This window comes from Dioscorea cayenensis, chromosome 1 (genome assembly GCF_009730915.1).
Source record: "Dioscorea cayenensis subsp. rotundata cultivar TDr96_F1 chromosome 1, TDr96_F1_v2_PseudoChromosome.rev07_lg8_w22 25.fasta, whole genome shotgun sequence".
Lineage (NCBI taxonomy): Eukaryota > Viridiplantae > Streptophyta > Magnoliopsida > Dioscoreales > Dioscoreaceae > Dioscorea > Dioscorea cayenensis.
The window spans coordinates 29,552,899-29,574,213 of NC_052471.1; the positions used below are offsets into that span (position 1 = coordinate 29,552,899).

The 21,315-nt window shown below is 33.0% G+C and overlaps 2 protein-coding genes across 2 annotated transcripts; one reads left to right on the plus strand and one right to left on the minus strand.

Moving 5' to 3' along the window:
- The first annotated feature begins 1,868 nt into the window (after positions 1–1,868).
- On the plus strand, positions 1,869–4,817 carry LOC120265156 (eukaryotic translation initiation factor). Its single transcript, XM_039273069.1, has 5 exons — positions 1,869–2,101; positions 3,389–3,557; positions 4,041–4,166; positions 4,374–4,439; positions 4,522–4,817. Exons 1-5 carry the CDS (start codon positions 1,905–1,907, stop codon positions 4,570–4,572), a joined length of 609 nt encoding a protein of 202 aa, XP_039129003.1. The 5' UTR covers positions 1,869–1,904; the 3' UTR covers positions 4,573–4,817.
- A 191-nt stretch (positions 4,818–5,008) lies between these two features.
- LOC120258614 lies at positions 5,009–21,167 on the minus strand. Its single transcript, XM_039266076.1, is given in 25 exon segments — positions 5,009–5,261; positions 5,434–5,539; positions 5,771–5,851; positions 5,951–6,087; positions 6,173–6,266; positions 6,365–6,438; positions 6,521–6,682; positions 6,760–6,819; positions 6,918–6,980; positions 7,063–7,186; positions 7,304–7,356; positions 7,435–7,530; positions 7,617–7,719; positions 7,821–7,969; positions 8,119–8,147; positions 8,257–8,437; positions 11,695–11,818; positions 11,981–12,128; positions 12,356–12,434; positions 12,554–12,613; positions 12,700–12,789; positions 12,791–12,805; positions 12,884–12,989; positions 13,106–13,323; positions 21,093–21,167. Coding segments are annotated over 25 exon segments (2,496 nt in total). The 3' UTR covers positions 5,009–5,192.
- Positions 21,168–21,315: the final 148 nt, after the last annotated feature.

Consider the following 21,315-nt stretch of genomic DNA (forward strand, 5'->3'; position numbering starts at 1 on the left):
TTGATTGGATGGTTAAGATTAAAATATTGTGCATTCAACTTTTTACCATACACTATCCATGAGCACAGTAATTAAAACACTGTACATCTCATTTTTTTACTATGTACTATTTATAAGCACAATAATTACTATGCATTCATAACCAACAAACCGTTTCATCTCAATTCAACAGTCCAAATTAACGTTTATAGATTAATAATCTATGGATGTTTATATGAAAGCACCAATTACGGACGTTTGTCGAACATTTTTAGATAAAAAAAAATAAAGAGAGAATAGAGAAGATTGACACATACCAAAAAGTAACATGAACAATGAGATGAGCAGTAGCAATCTAATATATGAAATATAACAGCCGTTTGATCTCAATCAATCCAACAGATGATTAATAAGTTCGTAGATGTTTAAATTGTGTGCGTGTATATAAAGAGCCGAACACTCAACCCATATATATATTCAAGGAGTAAAATAAAGAGTTATATCATACAACATAATAATAAGAATCGCATTCATATATAGTATTTGGATCACCGTTGATTGTTAGTTGAATCTCAACCATCCGTTTTATATAGAAGCGAAAGCAACCGTCCATCTTAGAGACCGTAGAGATGGCAATTTGTACCCTACCCGACGGGTATCTCAGATATCCAGATGCCGGGTCAAAGAGGGTATTACCCTCTTTGACCGGGATGCAGCTGAAAGCTAGAGGTATCAGTTAGTTTTTGAGTGCGGGATCGGGGTGAAGGGGTATGCTCCCTACTCTACCTGCACTCTTACCCTTACCCTTACCCTTACTGGTTGAAGAGGGTGCAGGGTAAAAACCCACCTGCATCTGCCCTTACCCTCTCATATATATATATATATATATATAATTTTTTTATTAAACTAAACATTTACTCACTAATTTACTCGATATCTATTTTTCATGGTGATTAATTTGAAAAATAATACTTCAAATTTTCTCTTAATATATTATTTTTAAATTTTATTTAATTTTTTTATATTTATATTTGATAATATTATCAAAAATTGAATTTTTAGATATATATTAAGAATCATAATTAAATTTAAAAAAATAAACAATATAAAAAAATAATGTTATAATAATTTATTCTATAAATTATAAAAACATCCCGAAAAAAATAAGATACTTAATAAAAAAATCAATTAGATATAACTTATGAGAATTACTTTTAATGTTTTTTTATATTCAAAAACCCTTACTGAGATATTTATAAAAATTTGAAGATATATAAAAATATAAATAGTAGATATATGAAAAAAATTTAAAAACAAAAACCAAGATAGTTAAACATGAACAAAAACAAAAGGTAGAGTTACTATTTGAGTTCTAAATAAATGTCAGTTTTTATGTGATTATATAATTTAAGATAAACAAATATATATCAACTTTGTAATTTTGAATTTATGGACATGTGTTTAAAGATTGTAATATAATGTATAATTAATTTATTTTTTTATTATTATTTAAATTTAATTCGATAATTTGAACAATGAGTATAACGGAGTAGCGGATCACTGCGGGATATCCCGCATCCTGCGAGGTAAGGAGTAAGGGTATGATTTTTTTTACTCACGAAGAGTGCGGGTAAGGGATGCGGGTATGGGGTAGGGGTTCAGGGTGCAGGGTAAGGGTTTTGGCATACCCTACCCATACCCTACCCATTGCCATCCCTAAGACCAAGGTGGAATCACCGTTGACGGTCTATTCAATCTCAACCGTTCCTTATATCGACCAACGTGCGATCACCGTTGCTTTTTGATTGCATCTCAACCGTTTGTTACATTGTTTCAAGAAAACGAAATCGACCGTCCATTTTAGGGCTATTTAAAGAGAAGCTCTCATTCTCTCACTAGCATTCAAACCCTCATCGAAGAGATCGATGGCGGAGGTCGAGGCGGCGGCGTCGGCGGTGGCGGCCGTGGCGGAGGTGACGGAGGCGAAGGGCAAGGAGCTGCATAGATTGGAGAGGAAATGGTCTTTCTGGTTCGATAACCAGTCGAAGCCTAAGCAGGGAGCAGCTTGGGGCTCATCGCTCCGCAAGATCTACACCTTCGACACCGTTGAAGAGTTTTGGTGGTAATTTCTCTGTTTGATCTTCGATCTTGTGGTTTTCTTTGATTGAATCTGTTTCTTTGTTCATGTTTCCATTAGGATCAGTTTTGCGCCTGCGATCCGTCTGATTAATTTTAATTTTTGTTTATAGGATTGATTTCTTGGGATTTATAGATCAGTGGTTCGGAGAAATGATGGTGTTGGATGTTTGGCATCTTTTTGTGTGTTTCCTTTTAGATTAGTTTTGAACCTTTTAGGATTTCATGCGATTTATCTGATGAATCTTGATTTGTTTAGAATGTCTTGAATCTTTTGTAATTGTTTGGGTTTTGGATCGAGTTCTTGAAATTAGCAGATTAGTGACTCGGAGAAGAGATAATAGTTTTGAGCCTTTTAGGTTTCAGGTGATCCATCTGCTGAACTTTGATTTGCATGAATTATGTTGAATAACCTCTCATGATTGGGTGGGTTTTGTATTGATTCTTCAAATAAGTGGATCATTAGGTCAGAGAGGAGGTTTATTTTTGATGCATTAGTATTCGAAATGTTTCCTGTGATCAAATTCGCATCTTTATTTGTGTTCTTTATGATTTGCTTTTAGGCTGTTTCATGTAATCGAATTTCTGAATCTTGATTTTCATGTATTACATTGAATCTTTTGTAATTAGGCAGTTTTTGGATTGAGTTCTTGAATTTAGTAGACAAGTGTTTTGGAGAAGTGGCACATGTTGGACAGACTAGTGTTTAAAATCTTTCAGTTCTATAATAACATTATGACTGGAAAAACTTAGTTATACCATTGATGGGTCTGCAGAGGTTGGATTTAGCAAAAGAACCTCCTTTTTGTTCTTCTCCTTCTTCTTTTTTGCCAAATTGGTGATTCATTATTTGACTGCCTGTATTGATGATCGCAGTAGTTTTGATCTGATCTTTGGATTTAGGGTTTCCTAGAGGACCATCTGAGGAGATGACATGCCAAATGTTTCTTTTTATGTGTGTCTGGATAATATCTGGCTTTGTTTATAGCTTTGAAGATACATGTTTATTTCAATTCCCAATCAACATTGTCAACATTGGTTGTGTTTTCTGAAAGATACTTTTACAAACATTGATCCATCATGAATTTTCTGAGTAGTGATGAGTCCTTCAACTTTCTTTGTTTTTTACTATTTCTTACAAGGTGTTCCACATGTTTAGTCTTTTGTGATGTCTGGTTGGTTGTATTTTTGGTTTTTAATATAGTTTGTATGGTCATATTATTAAAACCTTTTGCTTATATCTGACTGTTTGGTTTCTTGGTTTTGATTGTAGCTTGTATGATCAGATATTCCGGCCTAGCAGATTGATTGCTAATGCAGATTTCCACATGTTCAAGGCTGGAATAGAGCCAAAGTGGGAGGATCCTGAATGTGCAAATGGCGGCAAATGGACTGTTACGAGTAGCAGAAAAGCTAACCTTGACACCATGTGGCTTGAGACGGTACTGTAATGCTCCTTAAGCCTATTTTAGCATTATTTTATAATATGATTGTAGCACAGCAATGGCTTCTAGCCTTTGTTTTATGTTATTTGTATTTCTGGGTTATCACCACCCCTTGTGAGATTTTAGCTTGGTAGTTGATTAAGAGGCAAAAAAAAAATATATATATATATATATATACAGAATATTAATGTGCATGTTTGTGTTTTTATTCAACATATCTTCAGATATTATTTTTGTGTAATCTCTTTCAATGATCAAAATAAAAAAGCACTTGAAGAAGTGTTTATTATCTTCAGTTATTTAGGTAATGTCCCATGAAAGAACTTACACACTCTTTCTTGCATATGAATATCAGTTACTATGGTTATCACTGTGTTGATATATTGAATTGTTTGTGGTATATTTTATTTACTTGAATTTATAGATTTTGTTGTATTCCTTCTGTTAAATTTGTTATTTGACATGTGTCACTCTGAACAGCTGATGGCTTTGATTGGTGAGCAATTTGATGAGAGTGATGAGATTTGTGGCGTTGTGGTGAGTGCACGGCAGAGGCAGGACAAAGTGGCACTATGGACAAAGACAGCTAGCAATGAAGCTGTTCAGGTTTGTTTCCTTCATTGAAATCATTCAAATGATTTTGTCCTATATGTTTTCCAGTTTGTCATTCAGTATTCTACTCATGCTGTAATTATCTTGGATCCTTGCATTGTTTTGAACTTCTAATGTCACTTCTTTTTGTTTACTCTTGATGTTTTCTCTGTTCTGATACATATATATTTTTTTTCTTTCCTTGTTAATTTAAAAATGCAGGTAGCCATAGGTAGAAAATGGAAGGAAATTATTGATGCCCAAGAGAAGATCTTTTACACCTTCCATGTATGTCTTCTAAAAAAATCTCTGTTTGAACTATTCACTCTGCTGCTTCAAGAGCTTTGAAATTTTGCTTTGATCTTTGCAGGACGATTCAAGAAGAGATAAATCAAGTCGAGGTGGTCGCTACAACGTGTGAGATTTTCGGAGGAGACATATAATTACGACTGAATGCCTCTTGAAAATGCCGGTGATGAACCATCCATTCTTGAAGATGGTCATGAATATCCTTGGAGGTGTTCCTCTTGGTTGTTTGGACAATTATCTGAGATTTAGGCCTTGTTGTTCCTCACTATACAGATGTAATCGTCAATCAATTTTGAATCTTTAAACTGTTTGCCCTAATTCTTTTCTGCAAATTTAGAGAATAGCTCGTTTTGACTTTGTGTGTGCGTGTTTTTTGTGTGTTCTCTTTTCTTTGAGCCTTCAAAAATTGCTATGTTTTTTCAGCAGGTCGTTTTCATATTCTTATCTCAGGTGAACTTGCATCAGTTTGGTGGTAATAGGCCAAGGTCATTTTGGCAACAAATTATTAGTCATCATTTTAAACTCTTATAACTTGTTTCCAAAATGATCATTTTAGAGCATTATTATTATTATTATTATTATTTTTGCATAGAATTCTCAAAAGTAATTGTATGATAAAACTAGTACACAATAATTAATGGGATGATTCAAGGTACGTACCCATAATTTATTTATCAAAACAAACTAACAATCAACGGAAATAGTTCTGAGGTTGTGGTGGGGATGAACTAATCACGCAGCAGGAAATCCTTCATACGGATCACTGAATACTTTGTTGTTACCAGGGCGTGAAAATACAACCTGCCAAAGAAATTAAATGAAAGCTTGTTCTCATATATTTTATCAAAATTGTGTGTATATATATATATATATATATATTTGTCCTTTAGGATCTTTGTTTTCAGGTGCCTAATTCTCAATAAAATTAATTGAAAAAAATGAATGTACCAAAACACAGATTGATGTTAATTACCTGATAATTTCCAAGAGTGCGAGTCTTGAAACCAGCTGCACGGTAACTGAAGTAGTATTCCCATGTCCTTATGAACTTCTCATCAAAGCCAAGTGAAAGAATTTTACTGGAAAACAATTAAAAATCACACACACAAAAGTTGTTCATCACTTCAATATTTGTATTTTAAAAAAAAAAAATAAAGCTGCTTTTGGTTAAAAGTAAAAGAACTTCATAGAGAAGGTAAAATAGTGTGTCTATTCTTATCATTTCATAACTCTATTTCAATTGTGAGAAATGATATCTATATTTAATACAGTCTCAATTTGTATATTTAGTTTTAGTAGCATCAACATACCATTTATTTGCCATGAAATTATCCCTCCAGCATCTTAATGTTCTGTAGTAATGTATGCCAATATTTTCCAATTGCTCCACACTACATTATACATGAAATACCTCTTAATTAGATTCACAATGATTAATATACATTAATGCACTTGAAATATATATAAATATATATAGTATAAATAGTTACCAAAGCCTAGAAGAAGAAGCCATGGCAGATGTAATTCTACTGAGAGAAGGGAGACATCCTCCAGTGAAGATATATTCCTTCATAAAACCAGAACTTCTTCTGTGTTCATCATATCTTTCATCTGGAATTGAGCTGAACTGCATTGTAATGTGACTCAATTATAAATTCACATTTTCTGATGAGGACTAATCATAAGTTTGAGATTTTGATCATATTTTTTACCTGTAAAACAAATACTCCATCCTCAGCTAAAACTGAATCACAACAACTGAAGAACTCTCCCATGTATTCATGTCCTATATGTTCAATCATCTCACTAGTATATATATATATATATATATATATATAGTTATTGCAGACTGAAAAATTTATACACAAGATAAGGAAATTAAAGTTTGGTTGTGATCATGTTACCAAGATATAATCCTGTTGTATTTGCGGGACCTTGGTAATTGACGATAATCACATAGAAGGAATGTTATTCGGTCCTGAAAGATATACACAAACTTGATTTGATATATAAAGCATTGCATTGAAGATTGAAGATTATAAATTTGAAAGAAAAACAACCTCTAAACCAGCATCTTTTACTCTACTTTGTGCATAGTGTAGTTGCTCTTTGGATAAAGTTATGCCGGTATATTTGCAACCAGTTTGCTTCACAACTTCAATGGCTAAACTTCCCCAACCACAACCGATATCGAGAATTTCATGCTGACTATTGATTCTTGCCTTGATGGTGAAGAAAAATTAAAGAAATTAGTCAGAAGAGTAACTAATATATATCTGCAAAATATTCTCCAACTTACCTTCTCAATTAAAAGAGAAATTTTTCGTATTTGTGCAACTTTCAAATCTTCATTTTCTGACTGTAAAGTTACATTAAGGACAACAAAAATCAGGGCAGAATACAAGTTGAGATTATGAACTTATTTTATGAGTATGTAATCTAGAGAGGTGCATGAACCTTAAATATTGCTGAGGAATATGTCATTGTTTCATCTAAAAACAAAGAGAAGAAGGCATTGCTCTACATAAAAAAAAAAAGTATGTCAGTTTTTATATTTTTTCCCCCTTAAAATGTCTTCTATAATGATGCATTAGATATGTACCAGATCATAATGCTGAGAAATATTTTGACGGGCTTGTGGAATAGTGTTTTGCCTTGAAACATGCCGGAAAAAATATCTAGCAGATGCAACTCTAGCTATAAGAAGTAATGGTGTCCACCACCCCCTGTCCATGTTATTGAGAAAATCCTTCCAAATATAAATTCAAGGAATACATGCATATGATTCATTTATTCTGAACTTAAGCTTGAACTCAAAGCAAAACACATAGAGATGAAGAAACCTATTAATAGTCTTTCTAGATGAATTCCTCAAATCCATATTGGCAATTAGAATCTGCACATGAAAATGGATCATAGTTAGGTTACTGAAGAGAGTAAGATACCAAATTACATTTCTTCCAACTTGGGTTACCGTGAAAAAATCTAGAAGTCCTTCTTGCTCATCAACAAAAGAAAAATAGCCATTAATGTATGCATCTGCAAGGCCTAAGTCAGCCTCTGTTGCAACCTGTTAGGAAATTTAAAGTCTGAATTTCGGTGGAGAGTTACATTATAAAGAAACAAAATAAGGCCAAGTTATGTAGGAAACTGAACCTTCCAGTAAAACAAGGGATCATGCACTTTTGAGAATGATTTTATCTGCCTTATCTTATCTTCCCCTTCAAAAACAAAAATTGTACCTCCTTCCTCTAGTAACCTGATTTGCAGGAAGACGAAAGTTTTGTGAAATTACAAAAGTGAGCACTAGCAGAATCAAGTAAAACTAATTTTTTTGAGGCTTGTAAATAACAAACTCACGTTAGAGAACCAATAACTATATATTTTTCCAGAAATTTAGTAACGATAGGTCGAGCTCCAGTTTCAGCCCATGAAAGCACCATGTGTTTTGGGTTTCTTAAGGGAATATAGTTTTTCCCAAGCACACTGTTTGCTGTAACTATGCCAGCCTAAAAGATAAGATAAAATATTTATCAGCTCATGACAAGCGCACTGATACCATTTCATGATATGCCAAACTAGATATTGGATACAGATGTCTCTTTTTTTTGGGTAATGTACTTTTGGAATGGCAATTTCTGAAAAACATATTACAAACCTTTAGTCTATGCTCTTGAAAACCATAGCCTGAAGAAAAAGAGTGATAAAATTAATCACCAACTTTCTTTTTTATGAGGAATTTACTTTGAGTGAGGTTAATAGTTACTTTAATCAACAAAACACAGCAATATCTTACCTTGGTATGCCCCACAAAACCAAATTCCTCTTTTCCCTTGTATTTTGTCAAGTTCAAGAGAAGCTTTAGATGCTGCAACTGATGGTATTGGATGGCTAGTTTCCCATTTAAGTTTAGTATGTTTTGGGATGAATTGAGGATTGAGTGTCACCAGGAAAGGTAAATCAGTGGAACCGAGGTTCTGCAAACTCATGCATGAAAATTGAGTCATTGAAGCATTCAGAATATATATGTATATATTGTTAGGAATAATTAAAAACTATTGTGACTCTCATAATAAGTCAAGATGAACGCCACAGGACAAACCTGATAAGTTTGATAGTTCTTTAAAGAACCAAATAGATTTCTCTCACTTTTTAATAATCAACCAAAAATCCTTTTCATTCCATAGTTCATCCCTTATATAGACTATTACAAGAAATATTAAGCATTAAACTCCAAATATTAAACTCATGCATGCTTAGAAACAAGAAACATTAAATACTCATGCATGCTTTGTAACAAGAAACATTAAATACTCATGCATGCTTTGGGACAATCACAAATTAACCACTCTTCTTTTCCAAAGCATTGAAGTATGAGAAGCATTGATGGTGAGTTTTAATGATAATAACTAATTGATGATAGCTTTAATGATGTGGATCAAACTTTGTTCTTCATTGATGATGAGCTTGTAATCTTGTTTGAGTTGAACCTCTTGAATTAATCCAGCAAGAGCCTCCTTGAATTTCTTAGCCCGACCTCGTGTGATTGGTCCAATTGTGACTTGAAGGGGATCATGATCCTCTTTGTTAGTTTTGGACACGTTTTTATCACGAATCCTTGTCCAAAGATTTCAAAAAATTTTGCGAAGAATGTGGTATTCAACAAGAGCCCAACACTCCTTATACACCTCAGTAGAACGGTGTTGCAGAGAGGAAAAATAGAACTATCATTGAGATGGCTAGAAGCTTTCTCAAAGAAGGTGGACTTCCAAATCAATATTGGGCCGAAGCTATAGCAACTTTGGTGTACTTATTGAATCTCTCACCAACTAAGGCTGTGAAGAATTGCACTCCTTATGAAGCATGGAGAGGTATAAAACCAATTGTAAGTCATTTACGTATATTTGGGTGCATTGCCTTTACTCTAATTCCATCACAACATCATCAAAAGCTTGATAGTAAGGTAGAGAAATGTATTTTCATAGGGTACAGTACTAAGTCCAAAGCATATAAGTTGTACAACCCTATTACATTGAAAGTCATTGTAAGAAGAGATGTAGTTTTTAATGAGGATGGTAGATGGGATTGGAGTGAGAGACATCAAGCCGAGCCCAATAAAATTCTCTTGGAGCCAACTAAAGTTGCACCATCATCTGTTATTCCATTCCACAACAATGATGAAGGTCTAAGAAGAAGCATTGAGGAGACAAACAACAATGTAGTAGGGTTGACTAGAAGTGCAAGAAGCCCATAAGGACCATCAAGCTCAGAAGTAGTAGCTGAAGACCATGCTCCTCATACATATGATGAATCAAGCCAAAGAAAAATCAGGTCATTGAGAAAAATTTATGAAAGGTGCACATTTGCTTTAAATGTGTTAGATCCTACAACACATGAGGAGGCAGTTGAGTCAAAAGAGTGGAAGAATGCTATGCAAGAAGAATTCACATCAATTTTGAGAAACAACATGTGGAACCTTGATAAGGAAAACAACATGTTGGACTAAAATGGGTGTACAAGACAAAGATTGGTGCAGATGGGAGCATTCTTAGGCGCAAAGCATGTCTTGTGTCACGTGGGTATTCACAAAAATATGGTGTGGACTTTGAAGAAACATATTCTCTAGTTGCTCAGTTTGAAACGATGAGGATGCTTCTCGCCCTAGCTGCTCAACAGCGATGGGAAGTGTACCGGCTCAAAGTCAAATCGACATTTTCAAATGGTGAGTTACAGGAGGGGGTCTATGTTGAGCAACCTAAAGGTTTCATGGTGGATGGAAGTGAAGCCAAAGTGTACCGATTCAGGAAGGCCCTTTATGGGTTAAAACAAGCCCCCGAGGCTTGGTATAGCAAGATAAACTCTCACTTTCTGCATCATGGCTTCCAAAGATGTGAAAGTGAGCCAACTTAATTTGTATCAGAAGAAGGAGGGAGATAATGAACTGCTGGTTATATTCACAAACAATGGCAGAAAACTTCAAACTGGGAATGATGGAAATATTTGAAATGACGAACCTTGAGTTGTTGCACTATTTTCTAGTCTTGGAGGTCATGCAAGAGAAGGGTGGCATCTTTATTTCACAAAGAAATTATGCAATGAATCTGCTTAAAAGTTATAATATGCTTTATTGTAAGTCTACAGCAACTCCCATGAATATTGGAGAAAAATTTCAGTAATGTGACTGGTCAAGCAATGCAGAATCAAAGATGTATAGGAAATTGGTTGGTATGCTAATATACTTAACACATACCTGACCGGACATATCTTTCTCGGTGGGCATAATCTCAAGATTCATGAACTCCCCTACAAAGCAACATCTTGGCGCTGCTAGACGCATCTTGAGGTACATTTTCGGAACATTAGACTTTGGGTTTATTCCACACAGGTTCCAGAGTTCAGGCTGGTAATACACCGATAGCGACTGGGCTAGATTAGTTGAAGACTGGAAGAGCACCTTAGGGAATATATTCACCATGGGTTCAACTGCTGTCACTTGGAGCTCCAAAAAGCAAGAGATAACGACATTATCCATAACTGAGGCAGAATATATATCGGTAACGTCATTAGCTTGTCAGCCAGTGTGGCTAAGAAGACTTTTATCCAATATTAGGGAAGAACAAAAGAATGCAATAACTGAGATCTATTGTGAGAATAGGTCTGCCATTGCACTCACTAAAAATCCAATTCAGCATGGGAGAACAAAGCACATCGACATTCGATTTCATTTTATTCGAAGCCTATTTACAGAATGTTCAATATCTCTAAGGTACCGCAACATAGAAGACCAAATGGCAGATATTCTCACTAAATCATTGCCTACTCAGAAGTTTCGTTATTTGAGAATGATGCTTGGAGTTTGCAGCTTTGAATTACAGGGAGATGTTAGGAATAATTAAAACTATTGTGACTCTCATAATAAGTCCCACGTGAAGGTTTGCATGGTCAAAGGAGACTTGGTAGTAGCTGTTGTGTTGGGTGGTTGTGTTTTGTTAAGATTCCCTTGAATTTAAAATCAGGGTTTTATTAGTAACGTTGGTGTCTTTAAATAAGCATGCAGTGTTTGAAAGTAATAATAAGAAAATCTCTCTTTTGCTTTTCCTCAGACTGTGTGCATAATAACAACTCTGTTCTTCTATTTTTAAATCTCTACTATTCTTTTTACCATAATATACCAGTTTTTATCCAACATATATATATATATATATATATATCCTACAGAGATTGCACCACAAACCTGAAGTAAATTGAGCCAATATGTAAGGCATGCACCCTTGCTTGAAGTTCCAAAAAAATTCCAGGCACTCCAGGCTGATGGATTTTTCGGCATCAGACTTGTATCCCGATGTACATATAGATCACTGCCGATATGAAATTGCTTATTGAATAGTGAGCAAAACATAATTGAAGAGAAAATAAAATGAAATCTTACAAATCATAGTACCACTAACATTCTAGAATATATATGTAAATGCATGAAGACTTAGCTTCCTAAAAGTAAGACGGGTTCATATAATCAAGACCTGTAAGCATACTGAAAAGCACCAAGTGTTCTGGTTTCCTCATATGTAGCCTGATTTCCTAAAATTTTTAAAGCATCAGGCGCTTGAACACTGATTACACATGCATCATATCTTTCTTTCGAACAGTTTGCACCATTCACATAACAACCTGCAGGAACAATTAATACAGTTCAGCAAAAGAGTCTTCTCTTTCTTATAAATAATTTAAAGCAGAAAAATTAATTTATTAGATGATTACACAGTCACAAAAAACCTTTATTTAATTTTCATTCTCCAAGAAAGTGATCAGAGTCACACAATCTAGCAACATTTTGATTACATTCAAATAGAAGCATATATAAATTAAAAAACTTGTTCAAGCTAGAGACTTCTTACTAGCATCTGTACTTGTTATGGATTTTACTTCAAATCCAGTTCTTATTTGGCATGATCTATTCTCTAGTTCTTCTCTGACCTGCCATAATTTTTACAAAATACAGATCATTCACAAAGAAAAAAATCAAAGAATAAAATCATCAGAACAGGAAACAGTAATTAATGAATTAGTAATAAGAGAAAATTAAGCAACTGCACCTTCTTGACATAAGAATGTGAACGTGACTTAACAGTCAACCATTGAGTGCGCCCGAAAAACTGAAACATGAATAAAGTTTCAGAGGAAATACTGAAAATTTCGAACCTTGTATTTGGATGCAACACAAGCAGAACAAACATGAGACCTGAAAAAGGTGATGATTTTGACAAAATGAAAGCACTAAGAAAGCAGAGAAGTTCATGATTACTTCTGAAGAGCATGGCCAAACAGAAGCACGTACATATTGGAACCTACAAACAAATATATAAATATATAATGAAAAGATCATAACCCACAACAAGATGCAATTATACAATAATCAAGCTCACAAGGTAAGCCTTTTGAAATAACTGAGAGTATCCATGAGACTTGATGAAGTGCTCCAGTGTCTCATTACGGCCCATATCAGGGTTATTCTCAAACTTGTCAAGATAACTGCACACACACACAAACACAAAAGTATCAGAGAAATAGTATATCATATTGATACACAATATACAAACTCTTAGCACAATATATATTGTAGTTGAGAATTATATGGAATTAATTACTTGAGAGTGTCTTCCTTGAACTTGAGAATCTCACTGATCATTTTCAAGAAGAAAGGGTTGAGAGCATTTCTCTTCTGAGCAAAGAGGCCAGCAAGGCCATTCCGGCTACCCCATTCACAGCCCTTGCCTTCATCCAAGCTCACAGAGAAGGACATGTCCGATCTCTCCATCTCAACTCCAAGTTTCTCAAAAAACTCCATCATGTTCGGATACGTCACCTGCATCAACTTTGCATGCGTTCCAAGAACAAATCACCACCCAATAAATGTATTATTATTATTATTATTATTTATTTATTTATTTATTTATTTATTTATTTAAATAAATGAATAATCCGCAACATATTAAAAGATTGCGAACATTCGTCGAGCGTCCGTGGAGAATAAAAAGTATGAGTAGGAAAAAAGAAGAGAGAGAGAGAGAGAGAGAGTAGCAAGTAACGACAATTGAGAGTTGGTTTGATTGGTTTTAAAACAATTTTCTCAAGAGGGTGCAAATCAACGTAGACGACTGTGATTGCATGGAGATACTGTTGTGATGATGATCAAACAGTTATAATAAGAATACAGTGCATCCGATCATAATATTGTTCATCCCAATTTTTTTCACTGTTTAGATTAATGTTTGTCAGCACTGTGTATGAGTATTGTTAAGCTTACTCTGAAAAAATTAATGGAGAACCCGAGATCAAATCTTAAAACACAGGCATGGTAAAAGCACATGTGTTTGTTAAGCTTGCTCCACTTTTATGCATGTCCAGACTAAATAGAAGACGCTTGTCACTTATTTGTAAAATAATAATAATAATAATAATAATAATAAAGGAGATTGATAGTAGCGCATTAATAAATTATATTTTTATTAAAGCAAATTTTATTTTATCTCGTAAAGTTTTTTATATTATTGAAAGAAAAAGTTCATTAGTTATAAAATTTTTATATAAAAAATATATAGTATTAAAAAAAAAATACTTACATATATGCCCATATAGGAAGTATATATATACTATACACACACATAAGAGAGGTTCGTAAAGGTGTAATTATAAATTTCTCTGTAAATAAAAATTCAAGCTTATACAAGAGTATATATATAAATAATTTTTATTTTTGTTCTTGAGATTTTGTATATCTATTTATTTATTTGACGGTTGTTCTGCACGCGAAGGGAAGTATTCTTAGTATAATTTATTTAATAAAAATATATACTTTTTATTGAGGAAAAGAATCACCTGATCAATCAATGATGGACAACTTAACGATTGAGGATATTTGACAATCATAGTTTCCAGCACTCGTTATTGCTAGAAAATTTATTTATTTGTTTATTATAAGATCATAAAATTTATTTTTTTGGCCATGGATATTTTTAAATTATTTTTCCTGTCATTTTTTGAAGTGAAATGATAAAGGAATGGTTGTCTGGGGTATTCAAAACTTACAGGGGTTATTTGGGAAGTTTTAAACAATGTAGGGGTAAATAGTAATTTTCCCTTTTTTAAATTATCATTTTTATGTGTGTCAGGTAGTGACCGGGATATTTATTTCCAGACAGTGGAATATTTTTCAATCATTTTTTTTTAGCAGGCTCTTTTAATTCCCACTTTTTTTTTTTGGCTGGACCGGGCCCTGGGCCATGATCATGATGTCAATCACATATTCAGAGCTGTTAGGTTGTCTATATTCTTCAACTTTATTAAAATAATTTATTTTTTTAACAAAGTAATAAAATTTATATTTAAGCAGCGGATATTTTTTAATAAGTTTTCAATATATATATATATATATATATTATATTTTATGTTAAAAATATTTAAATAAAAATTGAACAAAACCCCATATATTTATTTATTCAGCAAATTATTAATAATTAAATGAATATTAGTATAACAATTAAATAAAATCATAAAATTATATTAACTATATTTCATTTTAAATTTTTTTTAAATTTTATAAATAATTTATTGGTAATTGTGTACGTTGGTTTTTTATGTTAGGTCATACTTGTAATTGAATTTCTCAATTATTAAAATTTTTTATGATATATTTAGTAAATATTTTATAAATTTTATTTTAAATAGTAAAAATATTTTAATTTTTTAATCGGAGCCGGGGGAATCTCCAAACCCGAAAAATCCCCGCCAGAATAGGTACGAAAAAAAATTCCCCATATTCAAATTAGGAGCCATGTTCGGGGATGGGGGTATAATTTGAGGCGCAATTAATATTTCTATCTATGACAATTCTTTTAATTACCAATTTTTTTAAGTGAGGTTGGGTGAGGGGACCGGGTCTTCTCAATGATCATAATTATGGGGGGAACCATTATGTTGGGCCAAGGGGGATCAGGCCTTGTCAACAATATGGCTTGCCAATACTTATGGTTATGCTGGGCCATGGGGCAGTAATTATGGTTTAGGGCCACTGGGGGACCAGGCCTATAATTCTTTTGGGTGGGAGGTTTTGGGGATTAGGCCTTGTCAACAATCATGGTTTTGGGAACTCATTGTTAATTCTTGGGCCATTTAATAAAATGACCCTTTTTAATTAAACCAAATGACCCTAAGGCCAGGACCATCACATCTAGGGATAACAACGGGTCGGATCGGGTGCGGGTATTACCATACCCGTACCCATACCCGATACCCCACTAGTATACCCGAACCCGAACCCGAACCCGACGGGTTTTAAAAACCCAAACCCACACCTTCACCCGACGGGTAATCGGGTACCAGCGGGTATACCCGCCCCCGCCCCAATATTAAAAAAATTAATAAAATATATATTATTTTTATAAAAAAATAACTTATATAATTTTTTATAAAATTATTATAAAATTACAAGACCAATCAAAGAGAAAAAATAAAAAATTCTAAATTGTTAAGTTGTAGAACATATTAGTATATATATATATGTGTGTGTGTATATATATATATTATATAAATATTTTAGTAATTTTAATTTCGGGTCGGGTACGGGTCGGGTACGGGTCGGTATTAGAATTCTCATACCCGCACCCGCACCCGTTTCATACAAGTCGCCAAGTCGGGTTTTACCCGAACCCGACCCCAAACCCTGTCAAATCGGGTTTTACCCGTCAAACTCGGATCGGGTCGGGTCGGGTTGAGTCGGGTATGGGTATTATTGCCATCTCTAATCACATCACCCACATGGATGATGTGATATGCTGACTGGGCTGCTGATATGGCATTTTTAAATAAAAAATCCTGATTTTTTTTCATTTTAACGCTTGAATTGTTTTCTAATCAATAAGTTGGCTTATTTTTGGGGTTTTTTTACCAAATTTTTTTTTAAAAAAATTTATTAAACTTTTAAAATTTATTAAAATTTTAAATAATTTTTTTAAAAATATATAAGTGTGTTTTTTTAATTTAAATCCCTTATTTCTTTTATAATTAACAAATTATCTTTTCCCTTTGATTATTTAACCCAAATTTTATTTTAAAAAATATATGTATTTTTTTAATTTATTAAAAAAAATTAATTTTAAAGAATATATTTGAATATGAAAACACAAATTTTAAAATTTTAACTTTTAAAATTATTAAACCTTTAATGAAACAACTTTTTAAGCAATATATAAGTGTGGCTTTTTATTTATATTATAATAACAAAAACTCTTTGATTACTTAACCCAAATTTTGCTTAAAAAATAGTGTAATTTTTTTAATTTATTAAAAAAATTAATTTAAACAATATATTTGAATATGAAAACACAAATTTATTTTTTAATTAAATCGTTAAATCCAAATTTTGCTTAAAAAAATAACGTAATTTTTTTAATTTATTAAAAAATTAATTTAAATACATTGGATTCTTCATACACCTAATTATAAAGGGTTTTGCTTAGATAATGGAAAGGAAGAGATATATACAACCATGCTGCTAATTATACGGGGTGCATTTGATGCCATGAAGAATTGGATTCTTCATACCCTAACTATACAAGCATGCACGGATTCTTCATACACCTATATTTAGGTTGTATAATTAGGTGTATGAAGAATCCTATTATTCATAGAATCCAATCAAAACCTTCTATATATATATATATATATATATATCTTCCTTCCCACTTTCACTTCACCAGCTTCAAACTCTATCTTTCGTTTCGTATTCAAAACTTGGTATTCAAAAAGGTTAGTAAAAGTTTTATAGTATGCGCAATCGATGTCGTGGTTGGGATTACACGTGGTCCTCCTTCATCCACATATAATATTGGTATACGCAATCTCAACATCAGTAATGTTTCTCTATCATTATCGATGTTGATTATAGTACTAGTGTGTCGATCCATAGGCCAGCTACATTTGATGTTCATATAATTGTCGCCTAAATTGAAGTTAATAGCTGCAACAATTGTTTCTTGTAACTCATTCAAATTACTGTTGTTTCGAACTTCAACCACAGTTTTATAGCCTCCCAAATAAGTAACCTTTTACTAACTTTTTGAATACGAAACGAAAGATAGAGTTTGAAGCTGGTGAAGTGAAAGTGGGAAGGAAGAGATATATATATATATATATATATAGAAGGTTTTGATTGGATTCTATGAATAATAGGATTCTTCATACACCTAATTATACAACCTAAATATAGGTGTATGAAGAATCCGTGCATGCTTGTATAGTTAGGGTATGAAGAATCCAATTCTTCATGGCATCAAATGCACCCCGTATAATTAGCAGCATGGTTGTATATATCTCTTCCTTTCCATTATCTAAGCAAAACCCTTTATAATTAGGTGTATGAAGAATCCAATGTATTTAAATTAATTTTTTTAATTTTTTAAGCAAAATTTGGATTTAACTATTTAATTAAAAAATAAATTTGTGTTTTCATATTCAAATATATTATTTAAATTAATTTTTTAATAAATTAAAAAAATTACATTATTTTTTTAAGCAAAATTTGGGTTAAGTAATCAAAGAGTTTTTGTTATTATAATATAAATAAAAAGCCACACTTATATATTGCTTAAAAAGTTGTTTCATTAAAGGTTTAATAATTTTAAAAGTTAAAATTTTAAAATTTGTGTTTTCATATTCAAATATATTCTTTAAAATTAATTTTTTTAATAAATTAAAAAATACATATTTTTTTAAATAAAATTTGGGTTAAATAATCAAAGGGAAAAGATAATTTGTTAATTATAAAAGAAATAAGGGATTTAAATTAAAAAAACACACTTATATATTTTTTTAAAAATTATTTAAAAGTTTAATAATTTTTTTTAAAAAAAATTTGGTCAAAAAAACCAAAGAATAAGCCAACTTATTGATTAGAAAACAATTCAAGGGTTAAAATAAAAAAAATCAGGATTTTTTATTTAAAAATGCCACGTCAGCAGCCCAGTCAGCACATCACATCACCACCCGTGATGTGATGGTCCTAGGGCCATTTTGACAATTAAAATGGCCCTATGGCCATTTGGTTTAATTAAAAAAAAGGAGGGCCATTTTATTAAATGGCCCTATAATATTTAACCAAGCAATGGACTTTTTCTAGGTGAGTACCCATGAAATATAGGGCTATTAAAAATTAGATAAATTACATAATTGATCACTAAACTATACACTGATTTTTATTTTGATCACTAAATTAAAAAAAAAAAAAATCTATTTTACTCACTTAACTTATAAATTCTATATAATTTGTCTACAACATTAATGACGATCTAACATGGCTCACGATGTCATTATGAGCTTGCCACAACATCTCAATCCCCAATGCCACATAGCTAAAGAAAGTTTTTCTCTTTTATTTCTTTCTCCATTCTCCTTTCTTCCTCCATTCTTTCTCTTCTCCTTCTCAAACCCTGTCAACCTAATCACACTGTGCCCAATCTAACCAACATGGCGTTGGTCGGTAGAGTAAGGGATCACCAGAATGGTGGCCATGAGGATGAGGAGACTGAGGTATGTTCCCTTTCTTTTCTTTTAATTCTTCCTCTCTCTCTCATTTCCCCTTTATATTCCTATATTTTACACCCATTATACTAAGACAATTTATATTTCCTTCAAACTTTTGATGTCAAAGGTTAGCATTAATCTTTGATTTGTTTGAAAGATAGGATGGAAGGTTGGTGTTGGGGGTTTCCCAGTAATGCAACAGTGTAAAATTCAATTAAAGGCACTGTAGCAATCCTACTATCCATGGCATTATAGCAATATTACTGTTTACCGTGCTGTCTGTTTATAGGCACACACCAACTACAGGATTTCTCAGCTAACCCTTTGCGGACTCTCTGCGAGCGCACACTGGCAACAACATTCTTTAGCTATAGTAAATTTATTGCATAAAAGTTACTATTCACCCAACTTTAGCATCGTTACTGTTCAAGTGTTTTTGCATACGGGTGCACACTGCCCACAAAAACGCTCTACCAAGTCTATACGATCTCTGTGCTACCGCACGCTACCCGCATAGTGTTCTGCTAAACTTGTAAAGATTCTATAATGCTTGTATGACCTTCCTAGCCAGATCCAATACACCTTTTCAAACATTCAAAACAAACTTAAAATACTACCAAACCCCTCATTATGAATTAGAATGAGATGAGCAAATATACTACAAGCAAACACCGAGGTTTTTACGTGGAAAACCCTTCGAATCAAGGGAAAAATCACGGAACTCTTTAGAGCTACTTGAAATAAGTTTCACTATATCGACTAAGGGATGACAAGAGTCTTATCTAGCTATAACTAGAGGAATAACAACAATGCATCAACAAGAAGAGTTTCATGTAACAAGCATCAAGAAAAAGATAGAATGAGGAAGCAAACCCTAAGGTCGAGAAGAGCAACTTGCATGGATCACTCTAATGATTTTGGATAAACTCTGACACCAATTTGTCGATCAACCTCTTGCCCTAGCGCAACCCTCTCTATCTTTCTTTTCTTCTTGGTTCCCCCTTTTTCTTCTCTTCAATTTCACTCTCATATCTAACCCTCATCCTGATAATGGAACCATATCATCCAAGCCTCTCCCCTTGTAAATTACTCTTATGCCCTCCATAAGTTGACATAGTTTTTAATCATGGGCTTGAAGCCCATTTATTCATCCAACCTACCAAAATGGGCTGGACTCAACAGTTGGCCACCCATATAATGAAGCCATGAAAGCAAGATTAACATTTTGGAAGAACTCATCATGGCATGTTCAACATCTGCATGAATACTAACATAACCAAATGAAAGCATCCTCCACCTTGCCATTCAGTACAACTCCTTTGAGACTGCACTGAATTCTTAGAAGCTTGAAGTAATTGATGATGATTTTGATGAGTTTTTAAGCCTCCTAGTTGAATTTGATACTTTGCTTTTCTTTATCTTTTATTTTGGAAGTATATCTAGATTCATATTTTCAAATCCTAGTGAAGACTGTTGAAGAAAGTTAAATGGCATGAAGCTAAATGGAGGAGAAGTTGGTCAAAATTGTAATAAATGTTTTAGTGCTTTATTAGTAGTTAATGTATATTTTTTAGTGAATGTCCGAAAGTCAATGAATGATTTATTCTATGCATTCTTAAGAGTTAGTTAACATATTTAATTAATGTATGTTAGAAGTCAATTATAATTAGTTTCATGTATGGAGAACATGGGGTCATCTTCCAAGTTATGCAAGTGAAAGTCTGGTGTTACGTTGTTGTTGTCTGATGAAAGAGAACAACATCTGTGAATGTTCTTATGCCAAATACTTTTTAATCTTTTACATATGATTTCTACATCCTTTTGTTCTACTGTTACATAAGTTTATAGGATTGGCTGTTTAAGATCATCTGTAACTTGATGCCTCGGAGTTGTACTCGATAGAATTTAGATTCATGACATCTTGCATGAATTTAATTATATTCTCTGATGATTATAATAAATAACTAATTTTGGACCTATCTTCTTTTTGTTTCAAGTTACTTTTGCCTTTAGGAATGAAATTTAATTGTTGGAACAAAAAAAAGGGGAACATACCTCAGCCTTCTCATCCTCGGGGCCACCATCCCTGCCACCGTTCCGATTATCCCTTACTTTACCGATCGACACCATGTTGGTTAGATTGGGTACAGTGATTAGGTTCCAGGGATTTGAAAAGGAGAGGAAAAAGAAAGGGAAAAGGAGAAAGAAATTAAAAAGGAAAAACTTTCTTTAGCCACATGGCAATGGAGGGCTTAGATGATGTGGCGAGCCACGTCGA

Bases quoted from the DNA above. Each gene is read 5' to 3' on its own strand.
- LOC120265156 (XM_039273069.1), top strand. From the start codon at position 1,905: ATGGCGGAGGTCGAGGCGGCGGCGTCGGCGGTGGCGGCCGTGGCGGAG. The intron at 2,102-3,388 runs GTAATTTCTCTG...TTTTGATTGTAG, and splicing joins ACCGTTGAAGAGTTTTGGTG to CTTGTATGATCAGATATTCC. The intron at 3,558-4,040 runs GTACTGTAATGC...CACTCTGAACAG, and splicing joins ACACCATGTGGCTTGAGACG to CTGATGGCTTTGATTGGTGA.